Consider the following 16,152-nt stretch of genomic DNA (forward strand, 5'->3'; position numbering starts at 1 on the left):
GAAGAAAATAATGCCATAACTGTCCTCCTCCTCCTTTTCGTCATCCTTATTCTTCCCTTCTTACTTCCTCCTCACCCCCATCCTCATCCTTATTCTTCCCTTCTTACTTCCTCCTCACCCCCATCCTCCTCATCTTTTCCTTTCCTCCTCCTCCTCCTCCTCTTACTTTTCCTCCTTTTCCTCTTCTCGTCACCAACCCCCCCCCCCCTCCATCTAGTCCTCTTCCTCCTCGCACAGGTGGCTTTGTCGCCCTTGGGAATTGATCGCCTCCTCCTCCTCCTCCCTCCTCCTCCCCCCTCCCGCCGTGCTTTGCAGACCCCTCCTCCCCTTCCCCCTCCCTGGGTGGGTACCTCGAGGGCTCATTCATGATTCTTTTCATGGCAGGAGGAGACTCTTTGTTTGCCTCCTCCTCCTCCTCCTCCTCCTCCTCCTCCTGTGGAGGGAGTCCTCCCTCTCCCCACCCCCCCTTGGAGGGCTTCCTCCCTGCCTCCTCCCACACGGGCGGGGGGGGGTTAGAGGGTTTGTGCCACGCCCAACCCTCTCACTTGATGAGAACCAAACTCGATCTCATTCTCTCTCTCTCTGTTTCTCTCTCCCCTCTCTCTCACTCCTCTCTCACTCCTCTCTCTCTCTCTCTCTCTCTCTCTCTCTCTCTCTCTCTCTCTCTCTCTCTCTCTCTCTCTCTCTTCTCTCTCATTCTCTCTCTCTCTCTCTCTCTCTCTCTCTCTCTCTCTCTCTCTCTCTCTCTCTCTCTCTCTCTTTCATTCTTTCTCACCCTCTCTCACTGTGTCTCTCTCTCTCTTTCATTCTTTCTCACCCTCTCTCACTGTCTCTCTCTCTCTCTCTCTCTCTCTCTCTCTCTCTCTCTCTCTCTCTCTCTCTCTTACACACACACACACTCTCTCTTCCTCTCTCTCGCTCTCTTTCTCTTTCTCTTTCTCATTCTTGTGCGTTAAGACTGGACGACTTCTGTCAAAGGTTCCTGGTGTTGCATGACTCGAGCGTAGCTGGCTTCGAAGTGTGACTGTGTGTGTGTGTTTGCGCGCGCGGTCACCCCCGCCTCCCCCTCTCCCCACTCCCCCCTCCCCCTCCCCCACGTGGGGTTCGGTTCCGCTCCCGCCGCCACACGGCAGTAGCTGCTGCTGCTGATCGCATTTCGCAAAACGTCGATGTACATGATTCACAATTCATGGATCCATTCGAGTTTTTGAGTGTTTCTCAAATTTCTGAACGAGATGGATATTTTTCCAGTTGTCATGTTATTATTATTATTATTATTATTATCATTATCATCAATATTATTATTATTATTAATATTATTGATAATAATATTATTATTATTATTATTTATTATTATATATTATTATTATTATTATTATTAATAATAATAATAATTAATAATAATAATAATAATAATAATAATAAATGATGATGATATCCAGGCGACGTCCCGGTCGTTGGAGAGAGGCCACCAACGTTTGCGTGTGACGTCACAACTCGAGAAAAAACACACAAATGTACCCCAGTGTTCTTGCGTGCCTCAATTCCAACCCCTTCCCCTCCCCCGTCGTTATTCTTACTAATGTGTACACTCTTCCCCCCGCCCCCCCCTCAGAAGGCCCGCTTGGTCCACACCTGGTGGAAGTCCCCCCCCCCTCCACCCACGCGCGCGCGCACACACACACACACACACACACACACACACACACACACACACACACACACACACACACACACACACACACGACTCGGTGGCGCGGTTGGTAGAGCCCCCGACTGTCACTACGGCGGTCCGGGTTCGAATCCTGCCCAGGGCGGAAATAATTTCAGTATCGCTGCGCTTCTAGTCGTTACTCCAACTCTCGTAGACGGGGAGTTGGGTGTGTGTGTGCGTGTAAGGTCATAGCATTACCCATAGATCGGTCATACGAGCGCTGAGCTCTCTTCCAGGAGAGAAATAGCTGTCGATCACGAGTCCCACACGTGATCCAAAGACCAAGGTGAATACACACACGCACACACACACACACACACACACACACACACACACACACACACACACACACACACACACACACACACACACACACTTCAGCGAATGGACGGCTTGGATGACGTTCTGAAGAAAACTGAAGTCTGTGGATCCCAACGCAAAGAGAAGTGCCTAGTGATTTTGCAGGGTGGGGGGGAAATTGCTCGTGGAGTAGTGGGAAAGTAGGGAAAGAGGAAAAGGGGAGGGATTACTGAGGGAAATGGAAGGAAATGAGGAGGGAGTAGACTTGGTCCAGCCAGACAAGCGAAAGGTAAACAAAAGACTGAGTGAGGATGAAATGTCTAATAAAAATGTAAAGATTAGAAGTATAGAGAGGAGCAATACAGAAGAAAGTGACGAGAATATGTTCCAGGGATTTAAAGAGGGTGGGGGGGACATAACTGATAAGACTAGAGGAGAGAGTTGATAAGGTGATCGAGGACTTGGAACGTAAGTTAGGTAATGTAGACTCCATTTTCCAGAGAATTGAAAGGTTGGAACAACTAGAGAAGGCTAACAGAAACTTAACTGAAGAAATAGAGGACCTAAAAAGACAGTTAGGAAATGTAAAGGAGGAGAATGAGAAATTGAAGAAGAATAGTAATGAAAACAGAGAGAAAATAGCTACAGAAGCTAAAAATTGGAGAATAACTCAAGAAGGGAATAAGGTTTCATTCACTGACATAGTCAAACAGCAATTGAAAGAACATAATGAAGACTCAGTTATTAAAGTGATGAGACAGAAGGAGAATATAGTAAGAGAATTAGCTGACAAAAAGAAATGTATAATTATATTAGGAATGGAAGAGAAACATAACCTAGATAGAACCGCAAGAATCAAGGAGGAAAATGAAAGAGTAAGCAGTTTATTAAAATTAGTCCAGGAAGATGAACCAGAAATTATAAAGGAAATTGAGGAAAAATTCAGACTCGGAAAATATAGTACAGATAAGACCAGACCAATTAAGATTAAATTCAGGTCACAAACAACGGCAGAGAAAATTCTATCCAAGACAGGGAAACTAGCAACAAATGATCAATATAAAAAGGTATGGATAAAAAGAGAAATGAATAAGGAGGAAAGAGAGGCAGAAAAGCAGAAAAGAATTGAAGCTAAGGCAAAAAACGAGGAAAGAACGGAGTCAGAGAAAGAGAGATTCTATTGGAGAGTAGTGAACATGAAAGTAAAGCAGTTCGACATACTAAAGAAAAACATAAGGGAAACAGAGAACACAATGGAAGTAGCAGAAAACTAAGAGTGTCTTACACAAATATAGATGGATTGATAACAGGATTGAATGAACTGAATGATTATTTGAAAGAAAAAGAACCGGACATAATGGGAATTGTAGAAACAAAATTAAAAGGCCCACTACCACCCAACAGTGTAGGACATGATACATACAATTATTGGATTAGAAACAGAGAGAAAAAACAAGGGGGTGGAGTTATGTTCCTGACTAAGAAGGATATAAACGTGAAAGGTGTCATATATGGAAAGAATACAGTAGAGATGATTATGATAGAAGTGGAAGACCGAGATAAGAAGAGCAGAAAATTTGTGATCAATTATGTGCCTCCGAAAACAGCCTCATGGGAGGAGAGTGAACATAAAAGTATGTTAGAGGACACAAAGATAGCATTAATTAAAATAATGGAAGACGGAGGAAGAATAGTTATGATGGGCGACTTTAATTGCAAAGAAATCTGCTGGGAAGAAATGACAGTAAAGAGTGGTGATGACTCATGGGGAAATGCTCTACTTGAGATGATTACTGACCATTCAATGACACAATGGATACAAGAGAACACTAGGTATAGAAATGAAGAAGAACCATCGAGGCTAGACTTAATAATTACATCTGAACCTAGAATAGTGGACAAGATTGAATATAAAACACCAATAGGTAAAAGTGACCACATATTGATTGAACTGGAACTTAATGAAGAAAAATATATGAAAAGAAATGAACAATATAGAAAAGGAAGAATGATGTATGAAAAAACAAACTTTGATGAAATAAGAGAATTCTTCCAACAAGAAAACTGGGAAGAAATATACAAAGAAGAAACATCAGTGGAAGAGAAATGGAATATTTTGACAAAAATTTACAAAAAAGGAGTGGAAAAGTATGTCCCAAGACAAAAACAAGAAAAAGAATATGTAAAATGCTGGTACAACAAAAGTTGTAGGGAGTTAAAAGACAAAAGAGACAAAGCCTGGACCAGATGGAAAAAAGACAGAAGACCTGAAAAATGGAAAATATATACTGGTTATAGAAATGAATATGTACAAAAGTGCAGAGAGGAAAAAAGAAAATATGAAAAAGATGTTATAGAAAAGTGTAAAGATCAACCAAAACTATTCTACAGATTTGTAAACAATAAACTGAAAAACAAACAAGACTTGGAGAAATTAAGACAAGGAGGAGTTGAATACACTGAGGAAATGGAAATGGCAGAAATTATGAACAAACATTTTAAATCAGTGTTTACAAGGGAAAATATACAACCTGAAGAGATTGAGTGGAAGGAAAAAGTCCCCCCTATGGAAGAAATAGAAGTAACAAAAAATGAAATATTGACACACTTGGGTAATTTTGATGTCAGAAAATCGCATGGGCCAGATGAAATAGCAAACTGGATTCTGAAAGAATGCAGGAATGAACTGGCAGACAAAATACATAGCATAATAAGCAGTTCCTTAAAAGAAGGAAAAGTTCCAGAAGATTGGAAAAAAGCAAATATAGTACCTATATATAAAGGAGGAAATAAAGAAGAACCTACCAACTATAGACCAGTCTCTCTAACAAGTACAATAGCAAAAATATGTGAAAGAATTATCAAAAGTAGATGGGTAAAATACTTGGAAAAAAACAACGTACTAAATCCAAGGCAATTTGGATTCAGACAAGGACGATCATGCGTCACCAATTTAATATGTTTCTATTCAAGGCTAATAGATATAATACAAGAAAGAGATGGATGGGCTGATTGTGCATTTCTAGACCTAAAAAAAGCTTTTGACAAAGTACCACATAAGAAGTTGCTTAAGAAATTAGAATATGAAGGAGGAATACAAGGTAAATTGCTAAATTGGATGGAAGACTTTTTGCAAGAAAGAAAAATGAGAGTAGTGATAAGAGATCAGCACTCAAAATGGAATGAAGTAATAAGCGGTGTCCCGCAGGGAACAGTTCTGGCCCCAATAATTTTTGCTATATATATTAATGATATGGATGAAGGAATTGAAAGCTATATGAGCTTCTTTGCAGATGATGCAAAATTACTGAAAAGAGTGAAAACTGAAGAAGATTGTGAATCACTACAGAGAGATCTAAATAAAGTACAAGAATGGAGTAGGAAGTGGGAGATGGAGTTCAATACAAAAAAGTGTAGTATAATGGAATTTGGAAAAAGCAAAAACAGAATAACAGGATCATATAATTTGGGAGACGAAGGAATAAAAAAAGTAGAAAATGAGAAGGACCTGGGAGTCATTGTTATGAATAATATGTCACCTGAGAAACATATAAATAAGATTTTTGGAGAAACTTATAATTTAATAAGAACAATCAAAGTGGCATTTACATACCTGGATGAAGAAATGGTGAGGAAAATCCTAATCACCCTGATAAGACCAAGATTGGAATATGCAGCAACGATATGGTCACCAAGTACAAAAAAATGTATAAAAAAACTTGAAAGAATACAAAGAGCAATTACAAAATTGGCACCAACACTCTCAAAACTATCATATGAAGAGAGACTACAAAAACTTAAACTACAGACACTAGAGCAAAGAAGAGAGAGAGGAGATTTGATAGCTATTTACAGAATCATGAAAGGCATAGAAATTACTGATAGAGAGAATCTGATAAAATGGGATGACAGAAATACAAGAGGACACGGAAAGAAAATAAAAAAAGACAGCTATAGAAGAGATTTGAAAAAGAACAGCTTTCCTCACAGAGCAATAGACAGTTGGAACAAGTTAGATGAGAAAGTGGTGTGTGCAAAAACAATACATGAATTTAAAAATAGTTTAGATAAAATGAGATATGAAGACGGGACCCCACGAGCATAGCTCCCCTTCCCGTAAAATACAACTAGGTAAATACACACACACACACACACACACGCCCAGGCTGTGGAAGTGCGAGTCGGGTGGCGGGAGGAGGAAGTACGCCGAATGTACCATTTACCTATTACGCAATATCTTCTGTGTCCGCGTTCTCTCTCTCTCTCTCTCTTTTATCCTTTCCCTTCTTCTTCGTCCTCAGCTTGTCCTCCTCCTCCTTTTACTTCTTTGTCTTCTTCTTCCCTTTCTTCCCTTTCTTCTTCTTCTTCTTATTTTCTTTTTCCTCTTCTTCTTCTTCTTCTTCTTCTCATTTTCCTTCTTTTATTTCTTCCCCCTCCCTTTCCTCTTCCTCCTCCTCCCCCGCCTCCTCTTTCTTATTCATTACTTTCTACTTCTTTTTCTTCTGGTTCTTGTTCTGGTTTTTGTTCTGGATCTGCCTTTGCTTCTTTTCGAGCGGCTGTGCCCGAGCGCAGGTCCTGGCCGTCCTCCTTAATTCTTATGGACCTTGGGTTCTACTAACCTTATTGGCTGTCGTTATCAAGGTGCCATTTAGGTTTTTGCAGGTAAAAAAAAAAAAAAGCTAAAAATCAGCTTTATGATCGTGTTCGTCAGGGTTTCTCCCCTCTCTCTCTCTCTCTCTCTCTCTCTCTCTCTCTCTCTCTCTCTCTCTCTCTCTCTCTCTCTCTCTCTCTCTCTCTCTCTCTCTCTCTCTCTCTCTCTCTCTAAGTATGGCCCCTACGTCTAGAACGCCATTTCCGTAATTGCGCACCCCCTCCCTCCACATACTTCATTCTGTCCGATGCTAGACCCTTCTCGTCAGAGAGAGAGAGAGTGAGTGAGAGCCCCCCCACGTTGCCCCTTTTGACCTGAGCTCCCACCCCCTGGGCCTGGCTGCCGTCCTTGGCCAGGGCAAGGTCCTACAGAAAGACGTCACCTCACCTCCCCCGCCCCCCCCCCTCCTCCATCCTCTGACGGGCCACCATAACTCACGCTAAAGCCCCACCCCCACCCCCCAATACCTCTTTCGCGTGATCGCACTGCCTCGACGTCACGCACAGGGCTCCCTCGCCCGCCCGCTGGAACATACAGGCAAATCCAGTCTCTATATCCCTTATTGTACATGCATACACACACACACACACACATATATACTGTATATATATATATATATATATATACTGTATATATATATATATATATATATATATATATAATAAAAATATATATATATATATATATATATATATATATATATATATATATATATAATATATCCGATTTTATTGCTTACATGTTTCGTCATCTTTTAGGAATGTGTACATATACACATACATACATGCGTGCACGCACGCATGCACACACACGCGCACACACACGCACACATGTTTATGTGTGTGATTGTATGCAGGGACTGAAATAATACTTGAGTCTTTTTCAGTCGCAGCCAGGTTTGAAACTCTAGTTTTGGGACAGTCTCTTTGGGAAAGTTGTTTCATTCTTCTCTGGCTGTGCCATGGGAATATATATATATATATATAATATATATATATATATATATATATATATATATATATATATATATATATATATTACAAATTATTACAAAAGCGGAGCATGCCGACACGAGACCTTTTGGTCCATATAAAGATTGGATGCGAAAAAATATTATAATAAATATATAAACGAATAAAGAAAAAATATGATAATGTAAATAATGACAAAATAAATGCATAGGTATAGTTACATAATAAACAAACAGGTAAATAGTAAATAATAATAAATTGACAGATAACTAGTTATAAATGAGAATCAAGCAAATATTAAACAAACAGATAAATAATAACAAGACAAATAATATAAAACGAATGACAGTCATTATAGCATCTTGCTTACAGTAGGTGCATATCAAAATAATTTTTAAAACTTCGAACTGAACTACATTGCACTGCCTTTGCAGAAAGTTTATTCCATTCATTAACTACACGGTTGGCGAAGTTGTTTCTACCCATTTCCAAATTAAATCTATTCCCTGACAGTTTTAGACCATTATTTCTTGTCTGATTCGCATTCAGAGTGAAAATTTCGTCACTTTTGATGCTATCAATTCCCTTTAGAATCTTAAAGACCTGTATCAAGTCACCTCCGAACCTACGCTTTTTTAGGGAAAACAAATTTATATGTTTTAGTCGATTTTCGTATGATTTATTTTTTATATTTGAAATCAGTTTTGTGGCTCGCCGTTGTACTTTTTCCAATCTGTCAATGTCTTTAATGAGATTCGGTGACCACACGGAAACAGCATATTCCAAATGTGGACGAACTAACGATTTATATAACTTGTTATTATCATTATTGATATCATAATGTTTCTTCATCTCGATGAAGTTACCATGTCTCACGGATTCTTCCCAGTCCTGAATAAACATGTGTGTATACTATTTGTGTGTATCTAACACACACATACACATGCACACGCATACGTGGACGCACACACACGCGCGTGCGCGCACGCACTTACGCACGCACGTGCACACACAGATAAACATGCGCACACAAACGCGCGCACAGACAAACACGCACACATACAAACGCGCGCACACACACACACACACACACACACACACACACACACACACACACACACAGAGAGAGAGAGAGAGAGAGAGAGAGAGAGAGAGAGAGAGAGAGAGTATGGACCTGACGACGGGCTGTAAGGGGAAGAAAGAGATGAGGGGGAGGGAGGATAGGAGGAAGAGGAGGAGGAGTATGGGGTCGTTCTTTCGTTGTTACATGGAGAGGGTGGGTGGGGGGCGGGGGACGTTGGGCAGTAACTCATTTAGGAGATAATTACGTAGCAACCGCTGAGAAGGTATTGACTCAGCAATTCTCCTCCCCTTTCCTCCCCATCTCCCCCTTTCCTCCCCCTCTCTCCCCTTTCCTCCCCCTCTCTCCCCTTTCCTCCCTATCTCCCCCCTTTCCTCCCTCCCCTACACAGGAAATCGAAGCAAGCGTCTTTTTATTCCCAAACCTTTGTGTACTAAATCTTAGTTTATCAGTCTGTAGTTCGAGACTTCCCCCCTCTCCACACACACTCTCTTTCTCACGTAGTTTTATTGCATCAAATGCCTAACGATTTGTTTCTGGATGGGAGTGAAATACACCAAGTGCACCAAGAAAAGACTTGGAAAATAATCCTGATTTTTTTTTTTTTTAATTGTAAACGACGCATAAAATCTAAATCGTGACAGAGTGAAAATAATATGCATATATATATATATATATATATATATATATATATATATAATATATATATATATATGTATATATATATATATAGATAGATAGATAGATAATTGTGCGTGTGTGTGTGCGCGATTAACCATGGTCTTGGATGACGTGTTGGACTCATGATCGACAGTTATTGTGTGTGTATTCATTTGTCCACCTGTCCAGTTTGCCGCCAGTTGGTTTTATTCGTCCAGCGGATCGAAAGGGTGAAGCAGGTCGGGTGTGGGGTGGGGGTCGGTCGCCTTTTGCTGACGTCATCAACCTGAAATGCGACTTCGCCAGGTCGGGCCGTGCCGGGTCGGGTTGGACCTTCATCAGCTCGATCGCCCTTCTAAAATGTCCCGCGCCGCCGCGCCGCTGTCGCTCTACGGACGTGGTCAGCGACTACTTGTATGCATGGAATCTGAGAGACACTTTAATCTCGTGGTTTGATTTCTTTACTTTTAAGTGTTAATTTGTTTATTCGTTTGGTTACTTCATGTGGGAAACATTTTCAAGATGAGAGAGAAGACTCCTCAGCGTCAAGTTGGTCCCTGCAACCTTTCTAAAGGTTCTAATTTATATTTTGATTTTCATATTAGTATTATTATTGTTGTCGACAATATCATTATTTGATTTTTTTTATTTCATATATATATATATATATATATATATATATATATATATATATATATATATATATGTGTGTGTGTGCAATAAAAACACTAGGAGCGTGTGTTCACAAATGCGTAAGTAATCACTAGGAAAAGTAAACTAACGAAACAGCGCTTTCGTATAATTACATCTTCGGTGCAGATATACTGAAGATGTAATTATACGAAAGCGCTCTGCTTCGTTAGTTTACTTTTCCTAGTGGTTACTTACGCATATATATATATATATATATATATATATATATATATATATATATATATATATATATATATATATATTCATCTCTATATTTGTTTATGTATGTATTGTTTTATGTATTCATTTTAATTATATTTTATGATTATATATTTTTAAATATCGTCTTCTTGCTCCTGCTGACGGACTCTTCTCCTCTTGCGGCAGATGATGACTCTGCGGCCGGGGGCAGCGAGGGCGACGGCGTATCCGGCGGCGGGGCCGGGGCGGGACTCGACCAGCACCGGGTGGTCTACATCAACGAGCCGCAGCCCTTCAAGTACTGCACGAACGCCATCTGCACGGCCAAGTACCGCTACAAGCTCCTCTTCTTCCTGCCCATGTTCCTTTTCGAGCAGTTTCGCCGATACGCCAACATCTTCTTCCTCATCATCGCCCTCCTGCAGGTAGGTCAAGGACGAGGACCAGGGCCAGGGCCAGGGCCAGGGCCAGGGCGTCTCCTGGCCGGTGGTGACCCTCAGGGCCGCAGACCGGTCAGGGTCATATTTAGGGAGATGGGTGCGGGTGAGGGAGGGAGAGGAAGAGTTCGTGGAAGAAGGGGCGGGAGGGAGGGAGGGAGGGAAATTAATGCTTAGAGTGGACGTGGCAGGACACGCACAGAATAAAAGAATTTTACACACACACACACACACACACACACACACACACACACACACACACACACACACACACACACACACACACACACACACACATATATATATACATATATATATACATATGTGTGTGTATATATATATATATATATATACCGTATATATATGTGTGTGTGTATTATATATGTATTAAGCTGTTAATATTGAGGGATAAGAGAGACTAATGGCAGGAAAAGTCAGTATTTGTATTGGTTAATGGGCTACCCTATATATATATATATATATATATATATATATATACTGTATATAGTGTGTGTGTATGAAATATAATTGTGTAGAGAAAGTCTACGGAGTCAGAAAACCAAATTTCGATTTTCAGTCCTGCTAATGAAAAAAATAAACAAAATAAAAAGAACACTACGATACAACCCCGGGTATCCCAATATACCACTAGAGGCAACATCATTTCAGTTTCAACTGAAATTAATCGCAGGTCAAAACAAACGAAGACAGACAATGGGTAATGATGTGAAAAGAAGGGTTGATTTTTTTCAGCAACAGCTGTGATGACATACGCATCATTTGTGTGATTTTTTAAATGGAATTAGTGTAACGAAATCTTAAGTATTCAGTAAATCTTATTTATGGTTATTTGAATATCAAATGTTTTCCATGTGTTCGATAGCTACTTCCGAGAATGATGTTTACATTTTTCAGCTTCTTACAAATGTATTCATTTAGATATTTTCTTATATGTTGCACTCTAGATAACATTTTTTTTTTCCGTGACTCTGGAATGTTAATTGTGTCATTCTTTTCAGCAAATTCCAGGAGTTTCACCAACAGGCCGCTACACCACACTCGTCCCACTCATTTGTATTCTGGTGGTGTCGGCCATCAAGGAGATCGCTGAGGATATTGTAAGTTGCTCTCATTTTTTGTTTGTCACGGTTTTTGGGAGGGACGGAGTTGCAAAGAGTAGAGTACAAGGCCAGAATTGGAAACCGAAGAATATATGGCCAGGAGGCTGTGGAGCTGTAACATGATATTAGTTATTATATTTTTGGGTGTTATTTTAGTTGTGCACACCTACGCGATATAGCATTAGAAAATTAAATATTAATTTTGTTAATTATGATACATGAACGTAATATGAGAGTTTCTTGGCGGAAATAAAAAACATTAGAAAATTAAATATTAATTTTGTTAATTATAATACATGAACGTAATATGCAATTTTCTTGGCGGAAATAAAAACAAAAACAAAAAATGCTAGAGGCAAATTTACTAACGAACGGAGCTGCTAGGATACGGTACGGACGCCATGCCAGCCCAGTCACTATCAGACGACGGCTTTCACATTATGGACCGGGTGTTCTCCAACTCCAAGTGACGTTAATAAGTGCTGTTACAAAGACAATAGGGCTTCCTTGGGGTTCTGCCGTCGTCTGTTAATTGTCCGAAGTACAACAATAATCAAGCCGTCAGCATCGTGACGACGACAACCCGGATGATCTATAGAATTTGAGGTACCGAATTATTAAACATTGGTTAGGTTACGTAGGTTAGTTAGGTTAGGTTAGAATAGACTGATTTATCATCCTTTCATTTCTTCGACCTCGGCACCTATCAAAACAAACATGGCGTATCATTCAACCGCCTAGACTTCGTTCGTTAGAAAATAGGTTTTAGCAACTATTTTATTATTGATTTTCGACAAGAAAACCGCATATTACGTTGATCTATTATAATTTACAAAATTAATAATTTTCTATTGCTATATCGCATAGGTGTGCACAACTAACATTTTACCTATTTTTGTGTGGCTTACAGTAAAGCTGTCCTTGTTTGTTTACTTATATATATTTTTATAGAATATATAAGCTCATTTATATGTCGTGGTTTCGAACTAGATATGATTATAGAAATTTTAGAGATTTCTTGTGCCCCGGTGACAGAAATAGGCCACTGAGTAACCCGGTAGTTCAGCAGCATTTTTTCCTTGAGTGGTTAGTGCGAAAACCCAAATATTCTCGCTTGCTGCCATGGAATTGTAGTTTTCTGAACAAAGAAACTTGAAGCAACAATTGATTAATTGCAATAAAATTGTGAATCACTTGAAAACGTTCTAGTTAATTAAGGCCTTCATATAATGTGAACCTCTTTTGGACAGCGGTCAAACTGCTAATTTTTAGTTCGCTTACGGGATCATTGCTGAAGAAGTGTAGATTTTATGCTGTAACCCTGAAAACATAGACTTTTTCTCTTATATTTTTAGTTAATATATTGTGGTTTTATTTTTATCTTATTATTGTTTTCGATTGAAGTAAGAAAAGTAGGTGCAAAGATGTGGAGACACAAGCACAGTTTTTCATATTTTTGTTTGTGTATTTGAAAGATCAAACTGTTCTATGGAACTCCTTCTCAGTACAATATCGTCGCAGATAAGTAGTAACGACGCTTTATAATTTCGGTTTAATTGTCTCCGCCATTGTTTACATTCTCCAGTTGTGTCTCTCCCAAAGTAAGGAGGTAATGCGTGCGTTCGTATGCACGCGCTACCATGTGGAACTGCGCATGCGCATGATTTTTCGTGCTTCAATATTTTGTTATAATTTTTATTCAAAATGTTACGTTCTCATTTCCCGATTTGCAGGTGAAGTTAATTGCGCTTTGGTTGATCAAATTTACTTTTTACTTGTTTATTTTTACTTAAAGAGGATTTATCAAAAATATATGTTTTTATTTACTTAATTTACTTTTTCTGAAGATGTCTTAGGTTTTGTTAGGTGAAGTTAGGTTTTGTTAGATTGGGTTAAGTTTTGTTAAGTTAGGTTTGGTTAGATGAAATTTAGTTTGGTTAGGTTAGGTTAGGTTTAGTTGAGTTAGTTTAGGTTTGGTAAAGTTAGGTTGAGGAAGCTCACTGGCTGAGTGGGTTAGGGCGTCGTTACTTGCGGCGAAGGTCGAGGTGTGGGTGGTTCGAATCCTGCTACCGGCGAAGTTGAACCAAGGGCATGGTTCATTAAATTCCATGCTACAAAGCCCTCTGTGAGGGGCACTGTCCTAGCCTCCCGATAGGGGGGAGTGTGTGACGTTAAACCATATAATCAAGGTTTGGTTGAAGTAAATGACAAAGTCCATGGAAAGTGTTCAGTAGTAATGCGATAGAAACGAGTATCAGTATCATTGTAATCATATCGAAAGCTATTGGACAATGTAAATTTCATGTTAGATATCTGTTTGCATGATTCTGGAATTTTGGTTTTGGGAGGATGTAATATGGGTGAGCTTTGTTTTGGCCAACCCCTTTGTGTATGTGTGAAAAGCAGGATTATTGATACTCTAGTTCTATACTAAAAATGTCCTCCAAATAGCTTTCATTTTTTTTTTTTTCTATAGAAACGACATCGAGCAGATGATGAGATAAATAAAAGAGAGATTGAGGTCTTACGGGAAGGACAGTGGCAGTGGGTCAAATGGCGGAATCTCCAAGTGGGAGACATCGTCAAAGTCCGAAACAATAAGTTCTTCCCTGCAGATCTCATTTTATTATCATCAAGGTTTGTTTTATATCTTCATAACAGGCTCTGGAAAGTGAACTTGAGCATGAATGTATATATATGCCCTGCACTAAAAAAGAAAAGCAGATAGGATAAACAGATAATATTTAAATAAGAATTCTGCAGAATATATTTGATTTTCAGACTTCAGTACATATCAATGAAAAAATTAGCATCTACAGTTTGTACACATGATAACAGGAATGACTTAATTAGTAATGTTATTACCATTACTCGTTTGCAGTAATTTTGTCCATTCACCTTCTTTTTCAGTGAACCCCAAGGCCTCTGCTACGTAGAGACGGCCAACTTGGATGGAGAGACAAATCTCAAGATCCGACAAGGCCTCCCTCAGACGACCCACATTCTTGAAGGGAAAGATCTGATGAACCTGTCAGGAAGGATGGAGTGTGAGCTGCCCAACCGGTTTCTATATCAGTTCACGGGCAACTTCAAGGAGACCAGTCGACCGTGAGTGCTCTGAACGTTTGGTAGTGTTTGTACAGTAAATCAGCCCAAGTAATTCTCAACTATAGTATATACATACATACACAAAGGACTTTTTCCTCTTTATAAGGGAAGTAGCCAAAGTCAAAAAGCATAATTCCACTCCCACCCATTCCATCCCCACATACTCCACTCCCATTCACCACCCATCCCTCCTACCCTCTTTTCTTGGCTCCTTCTGGTTGAAGGGTTATCCCTGTATCTTGCCCATTGCCCTGGGTCATAAAACTGCAGCAAGACACAGCACATCTACAGGATGGTGACTTCATCTAATCAGCTAAACCCCTTTTTGTCCCCCCCATGCAGAAAAAGAGAAGACTGCATCAAAACATCATTCACACATAACCACTCCCCATCCCCCACCCAATCCCTTCCATGCATATATGATAATTGTCAACTTTAGTACATGCATACATACATATACCAAGGCTTTTTCCCCCTTACAAGGGAGGTAGCCAAAAAGGAAAAGGCATAAAATCATTCCCACCCATTCCATCCCTGAATACACTCCACACCCCTCCACCCTCCCTCTCATCTTAGCACCTCCTGGATGACGGGTCATCTCTGCACCTTGTCCACTGCCCTGGGTCAGAAGCAGTATCGCAAGACACAGCACATCCACAGCAAGGCCGCTTCATTAAATCGGCGACCCCCCCCTCTCCGTCCCCCCATGCATAAAAGGAGAAGAGGGGGGAGAAATCCCTTTGGGCTGCGTCAAAATTTGCTCACACATACTACCTCACCCCCCATCCCCCCCACCCATTCCACCTCATGCATCACAACATCATCCATATACAACCATTCTCCATTCACCCCTGTCTTCTGTCCTCTCCCGTCCTTCCTCAACAGACATTCCCCTCTTCCCCAAAGCCCCCTTCACCCCATCCATCCACCTCATCCTAGGATGTCCCTTCATGTTCACCCCCTCCACATCTGCCTTCCATACCTCTTTTACTAGTCTTTCTTCACTGATTCTTTCCATGTGTCCAAACCATCCTAATACTCTTTCATCAACCCTATCTCCCAACCCCCTTTCCACCCCTGTTCTCCTCCTCACCTCCTCATTTCTCACTCTATCCAGCCTAGTAACCCCCATCATACTTCTCAGACACCTCATCTCAAACACATTCAAACTCCTCTCTTCCTCTCTTATGTTCCATGTTTCTGCCCCATACAGTG

General features: G+C 40.1%; 1 protein-coding gene across 5 annotated transcripts in view; it reads left to right on the forward strand.

Annotated features, from left to right (window-relative positions):
• Positions 1–16,152, forward strand: part of ATP8A (ATPase phospholipid transporting 8A1) — a 138,302-nt gene that overhangs the window by 44,636 nt on the left and 77,514 nt on the right. For all 5 annotated transcript variants that reach the window (XM_076183765.1, XM_076183769.1, XM_076183767.1 and 2 more), the window contains exons 2-5: positions 10,458–10,696; positions 11,728–11,826; positions 14,306–14,466; positions 14,740–14,937. In XM_076183765.1, coding sequence (XP_076039880.1) covers positions 10,458–10,696; positions 11,728–11,826; positions 14,306–14,466; positions 14,740–14,937 — 697 coding nt within the window. The remainder of the gene's footprint in view (positions 1–10,457; positions 10,697–11,727; positions 11,827–14,305; positions 14,467–14,739; positions 14,938–16,152) is intronic.

The sequence above is a fragment of the Oratosquilla oratoria genome, chromosome 4 (genome assembly GCF_046742065.1).
Source record: "Oratosquilla oratoria isolate Oo_2021 chromosome 4, ASM4674206v1, whole genome shotgun sequence".
NCBI lineage: Eukaryota > Metazoa > Arthropoda > Malacostraca > Stomatopoda > Squillidae > Oratosquilla > Oratosquilla oratoria.